The 21,904-nt window shown below is 39.7% G+C and overlaps 1 protein-coding gene across 2 annotated transcripts in view; it reads right to left on the bottom strand.

Annotated features, from left to right (window-relative positions):
* Positions 1–225: 225 nt before the first annotated feature.
* kcnb1 (potassium voltage-gated channel, Shab-related subfamily, member 1) overlaps positions 226–21,904 on the bottom strand; it is a 173,773-nt gene continuing 152,094 nt past the window's right edge. For both annotated transcript variants that reach the window (XM_057846929.1, XM_057846930.1), the window contains exon 3: positions 226–15,851. In XM_057846929.1, coding sequence (XP_057702912.1) covers positions 13,938–15,851 — 1,914 coding nt within the window. In that variant the 3' untranslated portion in view covers positions 226–13,937. The remainder of the gene's footprint in view (positions 15,852–21,904) is intronic.

Here is a 21,904-nt window from a genome sequence, read left to right as displayed (position 1 = left end):
GCCCATGGTGGACAGTTGTGTTTATACATGGTGTATACAAAAACTAATAATTAACAGTTTCATTGCTCCCCAGGGTCAGTGGCAGATCCTTTGTGTTGTTCAAACGCACTGGTGCTGCAAACCCAAGTCGCCACCGGTCGGGAGTCAAGTGCTCTAACCGCTGAGCTAAGCCATGAGTAACAAAGTTATTTTGGAAGTGGTCTCATGTCTGTCTAAATGATTCCTGAAATGAATTAGAGAATAGGAAGTGCATAGTGACATTTGGTACAGCCCGTATATTACCAAAAGAATAATGAAAGTCAGCCATTCTTAATCAAAATGTAAAGTGATCTGCTTTATTTCATTTGGAGTCATCCGAAGGGGAAATTTCGCTTTTCTCAAGAAATAGAAACATCTCAGGACATAGAGACAGTTTTTTTTTCATACAAGACAATAACATGGATGGCTCCGTGTGAGTCACAAGCAGCCGCAACGCCAAGGGATTACAACATGCACCGAACGATAGAACATTTATATACAGAAACAACAGCATAGAAAGTCAACAGGTAGAAATGTTTGTGTGTTTTGTACAAAACAGACAAGCTGGGGGACCTAAAAACAACATTGTATAAGAGCTTTCCTTTTTCTTTTGTCTATTTCCCTGGTATACAATACTTTACAAAGACTGATGGCTTAGGCAAGGTTGGGGTCAATTCCACTGAGAGCTTAAATTGTAGAAAAATATAGGGTTTCTTGTAATTTGTTCTCATTTTTATTGGCCTTATTCTCCTATGGTGCTTTTTTTTCATTGTGTTTTGTCTGTTCTCCTATATAAGTATGCCCTGAATGGACCCCAACCCTGTGATAGAGCGATAGAGGGGCTTTAGAATGTTTGTACTCTCTGGATCAAGTTCTTCATGACAATACAGTACACTCCTGTATTATTTTATTTCTAGCAGCTAACACCACAACCAAACCATTCAGAATGTTAGAATCTAAAACACATACGTGAACTATACCGTAGGGGGCGACCTGTTGGAAAATTTGGTGGATCTGTGCTATTCATTTTTGCTATAAAATGTCCATAAAAAGTCACTTGGTCATGTTTTCTGATTTGAATTTCAGCCTAATAATTATGCAGGGGGTTCCAAGATACTTTGTTTCGAAGCGACAAATTGGGTGCTTGCTTTGCAGTGTACTGCCTATTTTTCATCTGTTAATTATAGGGATGCACAATAATTATCTGACTGATGTTTTTTTCATCAGAATTATGAAGAATTTATCATACTGATAAATTAATAAATAAAAGAATGAATCAGTGTGGTTTTCGTCAACAATGACAAAAACGAAAATAGTTCCTTGACGAACATTTTTTTCAGGACGATGACATGACAAGCTAAAAATGTGGCTTGGGAGACTAGAACATCACAAGCTGAATGCAAGTTTTCGTCTGACGAAACGACAATGAGATGAAAATCTGACATCGTTTTTTGTCATATGTTCACAACGCGTGACATTTTCATATTGTACGTGGCGTACATCAGCTTGCATCGTAGCACCGTTTGGGCCGTGTCTCTCACGTGGGATGTGCTGCCCACCCGAGTTTAAGATGCACCTCAAGCTAGGCTGAGCTCCATCTTGCTTCTTTGGAAACTCGGTAAGATTTGTTTGCTTATCTTGGCAAGAGAGAATATGCAATGTTGCTTTAGCCTATTAAAGATCTGAGCTGAGTGATCATCATACGCTAAACGTAAATCCAAGTGTTTGAGTAGCATTCGCGTTAACATTAGCTTCATAATGGCCAGCATCCTCTGAAAACACTGGCCAGTCTAAAACAGAGCCACTTGGCTTTTCTGGTCAGTAAGTCTGGAGTTGGGGTCTGCAAGTCCGGTCCTCAAGAGCCGCTATCCAGCTTGTTTTCCATGTCTCCCTCCTTTAACACACCCGAATAAAACGATCAGGTCATAAGCAATCTCTGCAGGACCCTGATTACGATCTTGATTGTTTGACCCCTGCTCTAGATGATGTCAGGCTACGTCTACACTAGGACAGATAATTTTCTTCAGGGTAGTCTGCCGACTGTTTTTATACCTGTCCACACTTACGTTTAAGGTGCGTTTAAGGCTCCCCCGCTTCTGCGAGGTATGCCTGCATTTGCGCAAATTACGCATGCGTAGAAAGGAGCAGTCCCATATGTTACGTCATCGCCCGCGCGGTTTACCTCTGAACCGGAAACTCATTACTCGTCGGCGGCAAATTTCAAAATTACTAAACCTTCTAGACTGTCATTCTTTTGTGATCACTGTTTTTTTCATGAACTCAATTGAACGCATCACGCAGGAGCGAGAGTGAAGGGAGAGCTCGCTCGTTTTTTACGAGCAGTCGCCAAGTTGTGATTGAAATAAGCCTGACATCATTACTTGGGATGTAATAATCAATGCTCAGTTGCGCTCTGACCACTTGGAAAATAACAAATAGAAGCATATGGTGTGGCGCTGCGTATATTGCCTGGAAGCCGCAACCAGGTGTGCTTGTGTATAACATTAGCGATCCTGGAAGTGGCGACAGTTTTGACAGGAAGAAATGTCATGGAAAAGAACTGATCGCGTGCCTCTTTGACTGGGGGTACAACGCAGGTCACTTTTCGGGGTTTAATTTTGTTCTACGCATTTTTATATAATCATGTTCGGTTGGCATTGAGTTGGGAGGGGCCATCCCCGCAGCTGGCTGATCGGAGACAACGCAGGAGACGAACTCTGTAAAAGGGTTAGAGTTCATCTCCATGTCATCTGCGATGGGAGGACCACAAATGGCCCTGAATTGAAGCATATTATTGCAACGTAGTTTGAAGGTTCAATTTTTGGACTAAAACTTTGAATTTTACAGATTAAAACATTTTGAGTAACTGTCGATTAAAATTGAACAAAATTTGTACAAGATTTCGTCTACTAAAACTAGACAAAGATGAAAACATTTTGAAATGACTAAAATATGACTAAGATTAATAAGTTTTTTTGCGTCCAAAAGACAAAAATTGAATGGGACTTCCAAAAACAACACTGGAATGAATAAAAAATAAGTTTAGAGAATAAAAAACAAGAACGAAGATGGGAACCATACTCAGCTTTTGGCATCCACAGGCAGATAAATCATGCACTCCATTATTTTGAATGTGCTCTTTCATGACGTAATTAAAAAAAAAAAAAAATCTTTCAAACAGCTTGAAAATACTTTCCTTGGGTTTTTACACCCAGCCGGCCTTAATGCTGCCGTCCTAAGATATGGAATTACGATATACAGTATACAGTGCAGATGTATTGTTATAACAATACACTACTATTTTCATGGCTTCAAGTGAACCCAGGGATAACATATTAAAGTTCGTTGCCAAAATACGTACACGTGAGCGTAAGTATGGAATTGGGAGGTTCATGAAACTACAGTGGTACCTCTACTTACGAAATTAATTGGTTCTGGAAGTAGTTTCGTAACTTGAAAACTTTGTAAGTAGAGACGCATTTTCTATGTAACTGCCCTAATCCGCTCCAAACCCCCAAAATTCATACATGAATCTTTCATGATGCAAAAAATGCTTGAAAACATGCAACAAATACATGTTCTATTTAGATTATTGCAAAACAAACATAAAATCTGAGTTGTGCATTTGGTGAAAAAAACCAAGAATAAAGAATAAAAATAAATACACTCATGTAAAGCTGTCGGAACACGAGAGGCAAATGAAGAGGACGCTGGGATACATACTGTACATACACATACAATAGAGGTCCCTCTTAGCCAATTGGATGCCAGGAATGCTAGGCAATAGCCAATGTCAGAGCAGCTATAAGTATTTTAAGTCCAGTAAACTCTGGGAGCTGTGAGTACCAGCTATACTGTGTTTTTGCCTTTTGTATCCTGAAATTTCTTTCGTTATTAGAGGCGAGGCCTTTGAGGAGTGTCTTAACCTGAAAATTCTGTATGTAGAGACGTTCATACGTAGAGGTACCACTAAATATGAACGTCTAGAAGAGAGGGGCCTTAATACCGTATTGGCCCGAATATAAGACGGCCCTGATTATAAGACGACCCCCTCTTTTTCAAGACTCAAGTTTGAAAAAAGACTTTTTGAACACCAAATTAATTTTTATACAGAAAATAATTACAGTACATCCAAAACAAATGTTTATAACAATATATTTGAGAGAAAAATATGTTATTTTGCCTCATTCAAATCTTAATATCTGAACATTTAAATATTTAAACTAACGTGCAATCACATTCGTAAATGAATGGCATCTGGTTTTTGAAATGTAAATAAACCAATCTATTGTGATAAAACAACAAAATTGCAATAGCTGCATTCACCATCAAAGTGAAGTCTAACTGTAACTGTAGTCTTGAAACAAATCTGAATAAGGAAAAACATTGCAATAAAAGAATGCAAACTGGTTAAACTTGAGAGCAGCTGAGCTCTGTCATGACAGAACATCGCTTCAATGATATCTGGCGCCATCTAGCGTCCTGAATGGGTATAACGTCTAGACCGCGAATATAAGACGACCCCCTCTTTTTCAGTCTTTATTTTAATGCAAAAAACACCGTCTTATATTCAGGCCAATACGGTACATCAATGACAAGATTGTGTCAGTCGATCGTGCCTCGTTTGGGGGGCGGGTCAGGTAGTCCATCCACCCTCTCTTGCTATTGGATACATTTTCGATTGACACAGAGGTAAACCAGTCTATCTGCGACTGAGAAAGAAATGTCGGAACTCCTTTAGCCTATAAACCTCCCACCACCCTCACCCTAGTTATCGGTCTTGAGAAGCAGGCATTTATCAGTTTGAGGAATAAAAATATCGTGCATCCCAGTTTTGTATTTTTTTGCCAAAATGTGTTTTTATATAAAATATTTACTTATGTAACCACTGGACAATCTCGTAAACCAAAGACACCCGAGGTATGTTATTGTATCTTCAAATACAGTCTTGAAGTGTCTTGAAAAAGAAAAACTTAAAACAAAAATTCACAGTATTACAGTCTAGGTATCTTTCTTTTTCTTTTTTTTTAACCACTCATTAATACTGGTGTCACGAATCAGGACAAGAAAGAGTGTAACAAAACACACTGAAATGAGCAGAAAACTAGTAATAATAAAAAAAAGGACAACTTTTACATTGACTAAGCTGTAACTAACAAATTGCCACATCGATAACCTTCCTACTGTCGGATCCGCTTTAATTTTAGGTCATAAATTAACACTGTCTACCAGTGACAGTGCTAGACATTTGGACTGAGAGACTGACAATGATTACAAGTCCAAATGAATTGGATGACTAGCGCCGTCTATGACACCGGTACATGAGAATTCAATCTCAAACCTCCGTGAAGTTGACCCCCATTAGACGCATATAGAAATTGATAGAAAAAATATGTCATTCGTTTGTGCTAGGTTTGTGCTCGTTTGTGCTGAACATGTTATTGTTTGTGCTGCTGTCTTTTTGCAGTAAATGGGGGGCTGCAAGTCACGTCATCACTCGAAATTCATATCACAAGCCCCTCATTTACTGCAAAATGGGCCCAAACGGGTGCCATTCGTTTGTGCTACATTTGCGCTAGTTGTTCGTGAACTACATTTCCACACAAATGCTTATGGAGGTACCATTAAGCTTTAGTATTTAGTAGCATTTAGTAGGGTTACCAACTGTCCCTTGAAAAACGGAATTGTCCGAAACAAAAGTACGCGTCCCTTATAGAGCTTTCAAAGGATGCGCTTTGCTACTTATTATCATCTAACTCAAAAGTAGTATCATTATTCGTAGAACGAACAAATACTGGTATGGTGCTTTACAAGAACATGCAGGGAAACACATTCCCCTGCCTATCCTGCTTTTTGACCAATGAGCTGACGGAACAATGACAATACAAAATCTCACTCATGTCATTTGTCGAGGTACTGTCGCTAATGGAAGACAGTGGAAGATGAGAGGTTTGAGTGAAGCCAGAGTAAAAAGCATGTTCAAGATGATCATCATCTGTTTTCTTGTTCTTCTCTGTGTATTCCATTTTCACTAATTGTATTATATTTTTGTGTTCTGTCAGATTCATTAAAAAGTGGTACCTCTACGTACGAAGTTAATTCATTCCAAAACCGTGTTTGTAAGTCGAAATGGTTGTATGTCGAGCAGGATTTTCCCATAAGAATATATTAAAATTCCATTAATTCATTCCACAGCCCAAAAACCTATACAAAATCCTTCATCAATAATGCTGGTACTATTACAAAAGGCAATTACACATTGCAAAACAAATAAATTATTAATAAAAACCGGATTGATAAAATAATAATGTTATAAATAATAATATTGTACCTGAAAGCACCGCGTCGCTGACGTGACAGACAAGAGGAGTGGTGCGGTAGACATTTTCCCTTCTCTTTTAATGTTTTGTTGAGAACACTGTCAACTGCGGAAAACAGCAGGTGTGTTTTGTTTTGCACAAGTTCTGAAATAATTGATAAAAACCTGACGAAGCTGGCGATTTCTTTGGCGATGTTACAACAATAATAATTGTCACCTTAACTTATACAGACTGGCGAACAGAGGTCGGAGGAGGACCGAGGAGATCGTCGACATTCTACGGCCATATTGTCGAGCCAGTTCAGGTGCAACCCCACGTTCATATTTTTATATCATTTTTCCTTGTGTCACCACCTGCACTAACCTCCTTGGAACCTGTGACGATTTTTCTCACAAGAAAATCCACTGTGCGTCCGTCTGCGGCGTTGTCATGTCGTCGTATTTCGAGCATGTTGTCGGATGTAGAAACAAATGGCGAGTCAAATTTTACGTCGGATGCCGAAAAATCGTGTGTCGAAGCGATCATATGCAGAGGTACCACTGTATTTGATTTGATCATTTGCGAAAATGTTATCACTAGTTTTTGGGACACCCTTCTGTTATTGAGAGAGTTGGTACGCTTCGTCAGCAGCGATGGAGGTGCTGCGGTTCACGTCATCACTTGAAATTAATTTCTCAATATCTATAAAATGATTGCAGCACAAACGAAAATTTTTACAGCACAAACGAGTACAAACGTAGCATAGCACGGCACCATTTCGGGTCCATTATGCAATAAATAGGGGGGCTGCGTGTTGTCATCACTCAAAATTAATATCTCAATGTCTCCATAATGCACAGTAACGCACATAAAGCACAAATGACATTTTTTACAGCACAAACCACCACAAACGATTGACACCACTTTCAGCTATTTTTTTTTTTTTTTTTAAATGGGGCACTGGTTGAATTTAGATTGACCTTTAAAAGAATTGTTAATATCTCAAAAACGATAGCAGCACAAACAAATAAAATTTTCAGCACCAACGAGCACAAACCTTGGACAAACGAATGAAGTAATTTTTCTACAGTATCTATTGATATAAATACGCCTGATGGGAGGCCAACTTTACGGAGGTCAATCTCAATGGTCCCAATTAAAATGGATTTGAAGTCTAGCGCTGTGAATGGCAGTGAATGAGTTAATCAAAAATAAACCTCATGCTGTATACGTCGGTTGTTGCACTCATGCCATTTTAAAATAGATACATTTTGTTGGATACCCTACTAAAATCAAGTCAGAAAGCAATGACCATCAATATTAAGTGTATGTATGTGTGTTTTTGTATATGTCCAAGCGTAATAATGTTAAAAAAACCACCGACTATGGTGTTTCCTGTTTAGCCATGAAAAATTGATTGTCATCGTAGTTGAAATAAATCAGCCAAAATGCTCCCTGACAGCCTTTTTTATTGAAAGCCTACATGACTGGAGAGATGATGCATGGTGACTGCTTGTAAACCCTAAATAACCTATAGTCACAAAATAAAATGCCCCTCGGCCACCATGTGATTGATTTATATTAACGATGATGTCGCTTATAACTGACAGTCGACAAGAAATTACTTTATTATGATTGACATATATTCGTCAATGAAATTTATGTGTCCAAGTTTGACGTTGGCGATGAAATGTTCGGCATACATTGGCCTTCAATTTGATTAATCGTGCTCCTTGAGCAAAATCCAATTAAAGGTGCATCTAGCAGCTGAGCTGAATGCTGACGAGGCAATACTACCAGGAATATGTTGGAAATGTTTCTCTAGTGATTTTTCTTGATTTTGTACAATTACCACCTCATTAAATTTTATTGGACAATTTAATAAGACTAGAAAGAGTCTGCCATTTTTAAATCAGATTAATTGCTCGTGCTTTCAAATGAGATCATATAGTATTTAGTATTATGCCTTTTTCAAGAATAATTGTATCCTGAAAATACTAATACAAACGGTTGCATTTAGGGATGTCTCAAATGCTTTCACGCTTTGACGCTCACGCTGCTCTCTCACTTACACAATGAGTTGCCACAGCACACTTATGACTGAGCTGCAAGTTTAACAATGATTGAAACATTTGTGCCTTTGACAGTAGAGCTACCAAGCTTCTCTGTCAAGATCAAAGCTACAAACCTGTGAATCATCATTAACTTTAAGTCCCAAACGCAAGCTACGCTGGATAGTTTGGCCGCACTGCTTAGCAGGAGGGAGGGTGTGGCAGTGTATGAGCATGAAGCAGATAAACAATTATATTTTTTTGAATTAAAAATCAGATCCTCTGAAAAATGGCGCAATCAGCCTGATTTCTGATCATGTGATGAGATCAGGACATCCCTAGTTGCATTTGCTTTCAGTGTTCAAAGTATTTTGTATGATGTGTTAGATCAGGTTGCTACTGATTAAATGGAATAACTTCTAGTTTGATTCACACTCCTGAAAATGTTCTAGGAAGAATTACGTAAGTCTATACCATAATTTTCTATAAGGCGCACCTGACTATAAGCTGCCACCCACCAAATTTGACACAAAAACTGCATTTGTTCATAGATAAACTGCACCGGACTATAAGACGCAGCTGTCCTCAGTGTATTATGCGATATTTACACCAAAGGATATCAACACTTTATTTGACAGCAACGTCATAAGACTGTCATAAGACCGTCATAATTATGACATGACACTGTCATGAGCATTAGTAAATGCTTATTACAGATGTCATTTAGGGAAATTATCTCACTTTTAAATGGATGTAAAAGAGCCGAGCTGGACTTAAATGGAGTTAGTGACAAAATTTGCTGGATGGCATTTAATGACATCTGTCTTAAGCTTTCATTAATGCCCATGACAGTGCCATGTCATAATTATGACAGTCTTATGACAGTCTAATGATGTTGCTGTCAAATAAAGGGTTACCTATTAATAAATTAAGAAATAACCCGTACCGGACTATAAACCACAGGATTCAAAATGAGGGATAAAAGTAGCGACTTATAGTCCGAAAATTATGGCAATTAAATCTATTTGAAACCACTGATAGTGATTCATCACAATTATGAACACTTGGAAACAGATAAATTTCAATATACCATACATGTAAATCTACAAAATGTCTTCTAGTGTTCACATTTTCAATCATTACATCCACAACATTTCAAGGAAATCTCAGTCCAGTCACTTGTAAGTTATTTTTAGAAAAGGCCTGCTGGCTACTTGTGTGGTCCATGGGGGTTACCTGCTCTCAGGCACCATACTGGTGACACGTGATCTAGAGGTTATTATGGAAAAAAAACACTGAAATATGATCAATGAACAAAATGAAAACAACCATGAAAATGCCAAACAGCCTCCAAGGCCAAAATGTGTGTGACTAATTTTGGGCTTAACTGTATGTAATATTAAATTTATTCCAGTGTGGAACAGGCAGATGAATTAATTTAAAGCAATTTTTCCTCATTATCACGGCTAGTTGGTGGATGCTCATCCACTCCATTTATTAGGAAAATCAGGAAGCAGAATTATCTTTATTATACAGTATATTGTAAAAAATAAATACCTATTTGTGTGTGTGTCTCAGAAGGGGGGCTGTGTTGCTAGGGCCTTTCGTATTTCACACATGCAATGAAGGCTTCCCCTGTGATATGCATACAATCATTTGGGAAATTCGTTTCTATTAAGTGTCACACCCGCCTTCGCTTTAATACACACTTACACCCTCATTGCTATTCCTTTCACACGCTAGCTTCTCTGACTACAAAACACAATATGAAAGCAGAATTTGCAACTTCAAAACAGGAAATAATGACAGCCACTCAACAACGTCAAGGTGACTTGTATTATACTGTATATGATTGACTAGACCTATTTTCCCTGCAGGTCTAAAAAAACAACAACAATCTGTTAGATCCAAATTAACATAATTAATCAATTATTTCAAGGTTCTGGGAAATTCCACATACCTTCATTCTTAAAGGGCTTTAAAAGGCAAATACATTTTATCTCAATTGAGATGAAAAAAAAAAGATTGTTTTCTCTATATGACTGATACATTAAAGTGCATGTTTATTCTTTTAACATTACAATATGTATATTTCTGCAAATGTTGCCGTATTCTGCTGTAACAGCAACCAAAAATATACTATACATACATATAATAATATGTCCTGCTACATAGATTGGTCATAAACGTGTCAGGTCGTGAGATATTCACAACGCCGCATCTGTGAGTCATGGCTACGGGTGGTGACTGGTGAATAGTGACTATGCCAATGTGTGACTACATGCATAAACGCCATTCTGGTGCACTCTTGTATATGTGTATTACATGCAGTCAGACCTTCCCACCCCAATTAAAAGGCTAAGCAACGGTATCCGTCACCGTGGCAACCAAGCAGTGAGAGACTTTCTATATTGAAGTTGTGTCTTCTGTGGGTGCCTTTGCACTTGTCAAATTTGACTCGCGCAGTTTCCGTATGTGCAGTATGACTTATCAAAGCACCAACACTTCCACTGTAGATCCTATCTCAACCTTTATTCAATCAGACCAGTCTCTTTGGTTGCTTTTCTGTTGGTAGAAATAAGGCCAATGCATGTTGAACATTTACTGCTAATATCTTAAATTCATTATTGGGAAAATGCCTCAAATAGTTCTGATATAAACCCCCGGTTTTCTGTATCCATATACTGTTGTTTGAATGTATACGTGAGGCATACAGTACATCCGCTCACTGGCTACATCATTAGATACACCACCACTTTTTTTTTTTTATAATAGTGTACGAGTGGTATGACCCAATTTCTTCTTTCATATTGCTCAGTTTGAATTGCGGTATTCATTTAACAAGATACTTATGCTGAAATTCGCACTGAATACCACTTAAAGACACACCAACCAATTAAACACAGCGCATCTAAAATGCAACAAAAAAGTTGGGCTCTGTAACAGTTTCTAAAAAATACAACCGCAATATTAAATGAATACCTCTCCGCTCATCAGTTGTTGTGTTAATCCTTTTTTTTTTTTTTTGTTACATTAATCCTGACACAATGTACGGTGGTATGGAATTTCTCACATTTTTGCATAAAATCACCATCAAATGTGATCTGATCTTTGTCAAAATCACACAGATGAAAATACGGTGTCTGCTTTAACTAAAACCACCCAAATGTTTATAGGTTTTCATATTTTAATTAGGATAGCATGCAAACAATGACAGGCGGGGGAAAAATAAATAAGTGAACCCTCTGCTTAAGGAGACTTAAAGAGCAATTGAAACCAATTTTTACCATTTTAAGTCAGGTGTGTGCCCAATCACTGATGAGTGATGTAAAGCGGCCCTGCCCACTATAAAACACACACCTGGTAAGAAATTTCTTGATGAGAAGCATTGTCTGATGTGCATCATGGCTCCGTCAAAAGAACTGTCTGAAGACCTGCGATCAAAGATTGTTGATTTGTATAAAGCTGGGAAAGGATACAAAACCATCTATAACAGTGTTCATCAATCGCCAGTCAGAGAAGTTGTCTACAAATGGAGAGAGTTTGGCACTGTTGCTTCTCTCCCGAGGAGTGGTCGTCCACCAAAGATGACGCCAAGAGTTCAGCGCAGAATACTCAGAGAGGTAAAAACTAATCCTAGAGTGTCTGCTAAAGACTTACAGAAATCACTGGCACAGTCCAATACCTCTGTGCACACATCATTCTATGTAAAACTATCGCCAAGAATGGTATTCATGGAAGGACTTCATGGAGGAAGCCACTGCTGTCTAAAAAAAACATTGTTGCTCGTTATATGTTCACAAAAAGGCACTTGGACACTCCACAGAAGTTTTGGCATATTTTGTGGATTGATAATACCAAAGTTGAATTGTTTGGGAGTAACACACAACGTCATGTGTGGAGGAAAAAAATGGAACAGCTCACCAACATCAACATCTCATCCCCACCGTGAAGGATGGTGGAGGGAGCATCATGATTTGGGGCTGTTTAGCCGACTCAGGGCCTGGACAACTTGCAAACATTAATGGCAGAATGAATTCAAAACTTTATCAGGGTGTTTTGCAGGAAAACCTGAGGCCATCTGTCAGACAGTTGAAGCTAAAAAGAGGATGGATGCTGCAACAAGACAATGATCCAAAACACAGAAGTAAATCAACTTCAGAATGGTTTCAGAGAACAAAATACACGTTCTGGAGTGGCCAAGTCAAAGTCCAGACTTCAACCCCATTGAAATGCTGTGGCATGACCAAAAGACAGTGATTAATGCCAGACATCCAATGAATCTGACTGAACTACAGCAGTTTCGTAGAGAAGAATGGGCCACGATTAGTCCTGATCGATGTGCCAGACTGATCTGCAGCTACAGGAAGCATCTGGTTGAAGTTATTGCTGCTAAGGGGGGGGGGGGGGGCACAAAATATTAAATGTGATGGCTCACTTACTTATTTCCCCCCTTCTGTCATTGTATGCATACTATCCTCATTAAAGTATGAAAACCTATAAATGTGTGGTTTTAGTTAAAGCAGACACAGTTTTTTTCATCTGTGTAATTTCGACAGAGATAAGATCACATTTGATGTTGATTTTATGCAGAAATGTGAGAAATTTCAAAAGGTTCAGGTAATTTTTCATACAACTGTACATATAACATTTATTAGGTCTCATGGAATTGTGTGGGTGTGCCTTATAAAGTAGCCTGTGAGCTCACGTTTGACTCTGTTAGCTGCCCATGAAAAAAACTCTTGGAACACTAATTTCATCTATGATTAAATAACAGAGATGCGCATATGATATTCATCATTGGGAAGATGTAAAGGTATCACCCATCCTCCTTGTGATGTAAAGGGACAAACTACTGTGGATGTTGGGCTGGAACCTTCAATATCAGAAGCCTCTGTTCCATGACACTGATCCTTAATGTGAGATTACTTGTCACGAACTATGATAAAACAGACTATCAAATAGCCAATATCTATAAGGTATTTTTCTTTATAAAAATAAATCAGAATAGACTGTCTTTGACATGTGTATACATGAATTACCATCAGATCATCCATCAGTGGTCATCTTCACATGCACACACTCAAATGCAGACATGCATACTCCCAACAACTGCAAATTACTAAGGCCAGGTTAGGGAATGGAGGGTATGATGAAGTAGCTTATAGGCTTTTAGGTTCTCTCTTATAGCTCTAAAATTACGAAACTAGTTATAATGCGGCTGTTGTTAACAAAGAATGTAGAGAAAACCATCAGCCTCAACAATTCTGTCAAAATGACTCATGGTATCGCTGAACCGACCTGCTGGCTACACTTGGGTGCTTCTTTGCTTCGAGGTTGTGGTCAACTACAGTACCTCTTGATTGGAATGAGTCGAAAGGGAGGGGGCAGTGAAATTTTCCAAATGTTTCTCCCAGAGTATTCGGCTCTCGCGTTTTCCCTGAGCACATGGCCCAATGGCATGCTCAGGTGATTTGTAAAACGTGATTTCTATCCTGTTTGAGTGTGTGATGTCTCTGTCACAAGCACTCCAACTCTGGTTTATCATTCATACATACACACTCAGACCTCAGTGGCTTTTGTCCAAAGTATTTTGACGCCCTCTTTCTCCCTTTTGTCTGCGTCCCATCTCAGGACCCACGTGATTCTCATGAGGGAGCCCGCAAATTCCTTCTCGTGGGAATAGACAGTTTTGTCCCAGCATTTTCTGGGCTGTTTCCAAATGGTTAGTGGCTCTCTGGTAGTTGATGGTGATGCTGCGTTTGGGGCTGGAGCCACGCAGTAAGCAATCTGTGGGACTGGCATCGGAAATGTCACGTAGGTGCTCATCATCATCAGTGTCGGCGTCGATGTATTTGCTGATGGAAGAGTCGTGAAAGGTGAAGACTGTTGGGGCCAGGGTGGCGCTTTCTGGGGATTTCGGCGGCGTCCTACTGCTGGCTGTAGTGTAGATGGAAACTTCAGGGCTCAGCAGAGAGTGGTCAGAGAGGACGGAGCTGTCTGAGAGTGGGGATGGTCCTGGCTCTTTCTCATTGCGACAGACACCTTTGGAGAAAAGGCTTTTTGAGGCATGGCCAGAGAATAAGAACCTCTTTGCATTTTCCGAGCATGAGGGTTTGGGAATGGTGATGGGGGTCAACACAGGTGCACCGGTGTTATGCCGGCCTGTTTTTGCCTGAGAGTGCTGGGGAAGGGCTATAGAGGGACTATGTGAAAACTGGTTGCTTTCGTTGTGGCAAAGGTCCATTGCTGTGCTATGAGGGAAGCGTGGATTCTCCTGGAAGTCAGTAGCACAACTAATATAGCTGTCAATGCTAGACAAACTTTTTATGTCACCTACACCGTCTCTGGTTGCCAGCATTGGTGGACTGTGATCCTGTATAGCTCCCAACTCTATCTCGTCAATTTGCTTTCCAACCCTGGAACCTTTAGGGTTGAGGTTAGGTTGTGACTGGGTCTTGGCCATTTGGGTGTAGATCTCCTCCAGCTTCTGAACATTCAGCTTTTGGGGGCTGCTGTTTCGGCCTTTGGTTGGAGATCCTAAGTCGTGGTGATTGAAAGAACGGTTGGAGCTCGTTTCTGAAACGGCTCTCTTTGGAGTCCATTTCCAACGGCTCGGTGATAGGTGGTTATCATGAGGCCTCTCATTCTTTTCCACCACTACATCCATCAGTTCTGCACTACGGGCAAAAGCTTCCTTCAAGTTCATGGAAACAATGCTACCATTTCTCTTTGCCCTCTCCAGGGCCTCCCTACGTTTAAGTGCTTTTTCCTGTCGTTTTTGCTCCTTGTAGAATTCTGAGAAGTTGTTTACAATAATGGGAATAGGGAGAGCTATCACCAGCACTCCTGCTATGCAGCATAAACCCCCAACTATCTTTCCGAGCAGAGTTTTAGGGTAAATGTCTCCATAGCCTACAGTGGTCATCGTGATAGTTGCCCACCAGAAAGAAGCTGGAATGCTTTTGAACTTTGTGTCCTCCTCATCCTTCTCGGCAAAGAACACCAGACTTGAAAATATCATGATACCCATTGCAAGAAAAAGAATGAGTAGACCCAGCTCGTTATAACTTCTTCTAAGGGTGAAGCCGAGAGACTGAAGTCCTGTGGAGTGACGAGCAAGTTTGAGAATGCGCAGGATTCGCATGATGCGGAAAATTTGAACCACTCGTCGCACGTTCTGGAATTGCAACACACTCTTATTCGATTCCGTTAGGAAGATGGTGACGTAGTATGGTAGGATGGCCAGCAGGTCGATGACATTCAGAGGACCCTTGAAGAACTTCCACTTGTTGGGAGAAGACAGGAATCGGAGCAGGTACTCCATGGTGAACCAAGCAATGCAAACTGCTTCCACATGGGCCAGCTGTGGGTTGTCGGTGGATTGGCCAAACTCATCTGTGTCCTGTAGCTCTGGTAGAGTGTTGAGAGACAATGCGATGGTGGACAGCACGATGAAGAGAATGGAGATGATAGCCAGGATCTGAAAGGCAAATTGAAATAGTTAAGTGAAAGTGTGCCATGGTCTGACTCACTGCTTTTGCCCTCTCCTACCCTGTTCTGTCCCCTCCTGCCGTGTACTGGCCCTGTTACTCGCTGCAAACCTTTCTTACAGCATGTTGGACAGGGGTTTTCAATGAATATTTAAGGAAATCTACTTTGAGAAAATTTGTTGAAGCAAAGGTCGGAAGATCATCATGTCTTACAATAAATTGTGCTGTATTGTACATAGCACAATCCCTGGCAAAAATTATGGAATCACAATTCCAGGAGGATGTTAACTCAGTTGTTTGTGTCAAGAAAAAACAGATCATAGACATGCTTTAAATCTAGTTATTTCAAATCACAAGTTGTAGTGAACACTAAAAGAAAGCCTGAAAAAAAAATTGTGGGAATTATGAACAGTTACGTTTTCTGACCAAAAAGAGGGGAAGCAAGCTCTAATTTAATTTTCAAAACAAAACATCTCGATAAGAATTGATAAGTTTGTTTAGTCTGCAGTTAAAAAGGAGCGCTGTTGTCCCAAGTAGACTGACCGGAATTATGACTCCTATTCAAGAGATGCCATTTCAAACAGACATAAGGATGATCAGCAGTGGTGATGTAACCAGGTGTGCTGATCCTTCCAAGTGTGTGTCGAGTGATAGTGAACGTTTCTGCGAAGTGCGTACCGAGGCTCGCTTCATTTAGGGGAGGTGTCAAAAATGATGACGTCTGAAGCCTTGCTGCCCAGCTGTGCCACATGATTGCTTCAGGAAGTGGTTTAAATTTTGGTGCGCAGTTTGACAGCTAGCAACAGTATAGAAATAGCTCAAGCTACATCCAAATTTGGGTGTTTGATGAAGACTTGTGATCAGGTGAATGTTTGGATAGTTTGGAGGTTGTTTGGAGAGTTAGGGAAAGAGAGGTTTGGGAGTGAGGAGAGTAGGAGTAGTACAGTAATTTATAGGATGGAGCAAGCATGAAAGAGGACTTCCCCTGTGTGGAAAAACTAGTTTTTTTAATAGAAATGAATAAAAACCCCTTCATCCTGTAAATCAATGGTCAAGTTACACAAGTTTAATCTGTGCCCTCTTTGAAGTTACACAAGCACTTTTACTGTCCTCTGCCTGATTATGCTCTTGTGCCCACTGCCGTCAGACTTATAATAGCAGAGGTCTGTGCTCACAATTAAATGTACATTAAGCATAAGAACAATAACAGGTACTCTTTTGTTGTACTGTATGTTTCTGACATAGTGCCGATCTGCAGTAATGTCAGATTCCATTTTTACTTTAGTCATAGGTCATTTTTACAGGTATATACCATTTATATGGTTCTTACAGTTTGTCTATATGTTATAGTGTGCATTTGATTGAACATTGTCTGAGCTTCTACAATGCCTGAATTTCCCCTATTAGGGATTAATAAACTCTTAACTTATTTTACCGTATTTTTCGGACCATAAGTCACAGTTTTTTTCATAGTTTGACTGGGGGTGTGACTTAGTGGCTTATGTGTGAAATTATTGACATATTATTATATAATTTTACATATTATTTTGGTGTTTTGGAGTGACACTGATGGTTTGGTAAACTTGTTAGCATGTTCTTTATGTTATAGTTATCTGAATAACTCTTAATAGCTATGTTACGTTAACATACCGGCCACATTCGCATTTTGTTGTTCATGCATCATGTACCATTATCATACTGTACACTTATCCCAGCATGTTGTTCTCTATTGTATTTTTACCTAAAATTGCCTTTCAAGATGACATACTGTATCAGTTCTATGTGTTGGATTTTATCAAGTAAATTTCCCCCCCCAAAATTGCCTGACATGCAGCCCTATATCATCAAGGGGGAAGGGAATTTTGAGGTTTTCTTTAGGAAGTCATCTTTGTAAATCTCACTGGAACAGCACCAAACCAAAGTTTCAACATCATCACCTTGTTCAATGCAGATTCTTAACTCTTGACAAGGTGATGATGCTGAAACTTTGGTCAAGTCCATGCCTCAGAGACTGCAAGCTTTCATTAAAGCCAGAGGTGGTGCTATTAAATACTACAGAAGTGTTTTGATTGTTATTTCTTTGTTTGTTTCTCATGATTCCATACTTTGTTTCCCCCCTCAGAATGGAGTGATTCCATATATATTTCCCTGCACTTGCTCTATAAAATTAACATTTACTGACCACCACAATTTTTTTATTCATTTCTTTTAGTGTTTCTGAATGTTAAAGAGTTGCCCTTTTAACTAATTCATTATTTTTTCAAGCTTTTCATCTGAGTTTGTTCTATATGATAAATGTCTGAGTGAGTGCTCGTCCAAGACTGGTGATTCCATACTTTTTGCTAGGGGTTGTACAGTGCCTTGCAAAAGTATTCGGCCCCCTTGAATCTTGCAACCTTCCGCCACATTTCAGGCTTCAAACATAAAGATAGGAAATTTAATTTTTTTGTCAAGAATCAACAACAAGTGGGACACAATCGTGAAGTGGAACAACATTTATTGGATAATTTAAACTTTTTTAACAAATAAAAAACTGAAAAGTGGGGCGTGCAATATTATTCGGCCCCTTTACTTTCAGTGCAGCAAACACTCCAGAAGTTCAGTGAGGATCTCTGAATGTCCTAAATGACCGATGATGATAAATAGAATCCAACTGTGTGTAATCAAGTCTCCGTATAAATGCACCTGCTCTGTGATAGTCTCAGGGTTCTGTTTAAAGTGCAGAGAGCATTGTGAAAACCAAGGAACACACCAGGCAGGTCCGAGATACTGTTGTGGAGAAGTTTAAAGCAGGATTTGGGTACAAAAAGATTTCCCAAGCTTTAAACATCTCAAGGAGCACTGTGCAAGCCATCATATTGAAATGGAAGGAGCATCAGACCACTGCAAATCTACCAAGACCCGGCCGTCCTTTCAAACTTTCTTCTCAAACAAGGAGAAAACTGATCAGAGATGCAGCCAAGAGGCCCGTGATCACTCTGGATGAACTGCAGAGATCTACAGCTGAGGTGGGAGAGTCTTTCCATAGGACAACAATCAGTGGTACACTGCACAAATCTGGCCTTTATGGAAGAGTGGCAAGAAGAAAGCCATTTCTCAAAGATACCCATAAAAAGTCTCGTTTAAAGTTTGCCACAAGCCACCTGGGAGACACACCAAACATGTGGAAGAAGGTGCTCTGGTCAGATGAAACCAAAATTGAACTTTTTGGCCACAATGCAAAACGATATGTTTGGCGTAAAAGCAACACAGCTCATCACCCTGAACACACCATCCCCACTGTCAAACATGGTGGTGGCAGCATCATGGTTTGGGCCTGCTTTTCTTCAGCAGGGACAGGGAAGATGGTTAAAATTGACGGGAAGATGGATGCAGCCAAATACAGGAACATTCTGGAAGAAAACCTGTTGGTATCTGCACAAGACCTGAGACTGGGACGGAGATTTATCTTCCAACAGGACAATGATCCAGAACATAAAGCCAAATCTACAATGGAATGGTTAAAAAATAAACGTATCCAGGTGTTAGAATGGCCAAGTCAAAGTCCAGACCTGAATCCAATCGAGAATCTGTGGAAAGAGCTGAAGACTGCTGTTCACAAACACTCTCCATCCAACCTCACTGAGCTCGGGCTGTTTTGCAAGGAAGAATGGGCAAGAATGTCAGTCTCTCGATGTGCAAAACTGATAGAAACATACCCCAAGCGACTTGCAGCTGTAATTGGAGCAAATGGTGGCGCTACAAAGTATTAACGCAAGGGGGCCCAATAATATTGCACGCCCCACTTTTCAGTTTTTTATTTGTTAAAAAAGTTTAAATTATCCAATAAATTTTGTTCCACTTCACGATTGTGTCCCACTTGTTGTTGATTCTTGACAAAAAATTAACATTTTATATCTTTATGTTTGAAGCCTGAAATGTGGCGAAAGGTTGCAAGGTTCAAGGGGGCCGAATACTTTTGCAAGGCACTGTATATATAATATAAAATTAAATATAGTACCCCAAAAATAAAATGGTAACTCCACACAGTACCCGTGCTTGAGCCCTTGATTTCAGAACTGTCATGCTAACTACTCTTCTATCCTGCCTCCTTTTTTTACAGTTATTTGGGGAAAATTCATGTTTAATTCATCTTTACAAGTGTAAAGTAAAACTCTTTTCTTGTTTAAATGAGGCTTAAATTTGATGTAAGGCAAGCACATTAAACAACTCCTGTGCTAATAGGTGTACTTAAAAAATGAAATATATAATTTATTCATTCAAAAAAAATGCCACTAATCACAAGTTTACTATTGACAGCATGCGATTAATCGCAATTAAAAATTTTACTCGCCTGACAGCACAATTATTATTACAATATTTCAATACAGTAGGTCAATATATAAAGTGGACCGGTCTGTGGCATCAAACTCCCGAGTCCCACTCAGGCCCTGTATATACATACAGGATTTGGTCAGAAAATGTTTTGTCAATTTATTCTAGACCAGGGGTGGGCAAACTATTCCGGAAAGGGCCGCAGTGGGTGCGGGTTTTTGTTCATACCCATCATGAGGACAGCCTTTCACCAATCTGGTTTCTTACAAGTGCAATCAGTTGATTGCAGTCAGGTGCTTCTTGTTTCCACTGAAACCTCATTGGTTAAACTGTCTGTGCTGAATCAGTTGGAACAAAGACCAGGACCCACTGCGGCCCTCGAGGACCGCTTTGCCCACCCCTGTTCTAGACAGACACACACAACAAACGTCACCAAATCACTTACAGTGGGGCAAATAAGTATTTAGTCAACCACTAATTGTGCAAGTTCTCCCACTTGAAAATATTAGAGAAGTCTGTAATTGTCAACGTTGGTAAACCTCAACCATGAGAAACAGAATGTGGGAAAAAAAAAAAAAAAAAAAAAGAAAATCACATTGTTTGATTTTTAAAGAATTTATTTGCAAATCATGGTGGAAAATAAGTATTTGGTCAATAACAAAAGTTCATCCTCCTCCAAATGCGAGAACCTGTGTTTCTACCAAAAAGCTCTATTTTGGTTTCATCTGACCATAACACATTCTCCCAGTCCTGTTTTAGATCATCCAAATGCTCTCTAGCGAACCGCAGATGGGCCTGGACGAGTACTGGCTTCAGCAGGGGGACACATCTGGCAGTGCAGGATTTGAGTCTCTGGCGGCTCATTGTGTTACTGATAGTAGCATTTGTTACTGTGGTCCCAGCTCTCTGTAGGTCATTCACTAGGTCCCCCCGTGTGGTTCTGGGATTTTTGCTCACTGTTCTTGTTATCATTTTGACGCCACGGGGTGAGATCTTGCATGGAGCCCCAGATCGAGGGAGATTGTCAATGGTCTTGTATGTCTTCCATTTTCTAATAATTGCTCCCACAGTTGATTTCTTTACACCAAGCATTTTACTTATTGCAGATTCAGTCTTCCCAGCCTGGTGCACGTGTACAATTTTGTCTCTGGTGTCCTTCGACAGCTCTTTGGTCTTGGCCATAGTGGAGTTCGGAGTGTGACTGACTGAGGTTATAGACAGGTGTCTTTTATACCGATAATGAGTTAAAACAGGTGCCTTTTATACAGGTAACGAGTGGAGCCTCGTTAGACCTCGTTAGAAGAAGTTAGACATCTTTGACAGCCAGAAATCTTGCTTGTTTGTAGGTGACCAAATACTTATTTTCCACTCTAATTTGGAAATAAATTCTTTAAAAATCAAACAATGTGATTGTTTTTTTTTTTTCCCCACATTCTGTCGGTCATGGTTGAGGTTTACCCATGTTGACAATTACAGGCCTCTCTAATCTTTTCAAGTAGGAGAACTTGCACAATTGGTGGATGACTAAATAATTATTTGCCCCACTGTATGTGGTTGACAGACAACTGACAGTGATTATACACTTAACCAGTAGGTGGTACCGTGCGCATATGAAGCTTCATGAAATTAACCGTTTGTCGAACCAATTAGGTCAAGAGGTTCAATGCTTCATGAAACTTCATCTCACCATCACTAACAGAACGCAAATCATCACAATGTTAAAAAATAA

The sequence above is a fragment of the Corythoichthys intestinalis genome, chromosome 9, assembly GCF_030265065.1.
Source record: "Corythoichthys intestinalis isolate RoL2023-P3 chromosome 9, ASM3026506v1, whole genome shotgun sequence".
Lineage (NCBI taxonomy): Eukaryota > Metazoa > Chordata > Actinopteri > Syngnathiformes > Syngnathidae > Corythoichthys > Corythoichthys intestinalis.
The sequence above is the reverse complement of the archived record's forward strand: the minus strand, read 5'-3'. Positions and strand labels throughout refer to the sequence as shown.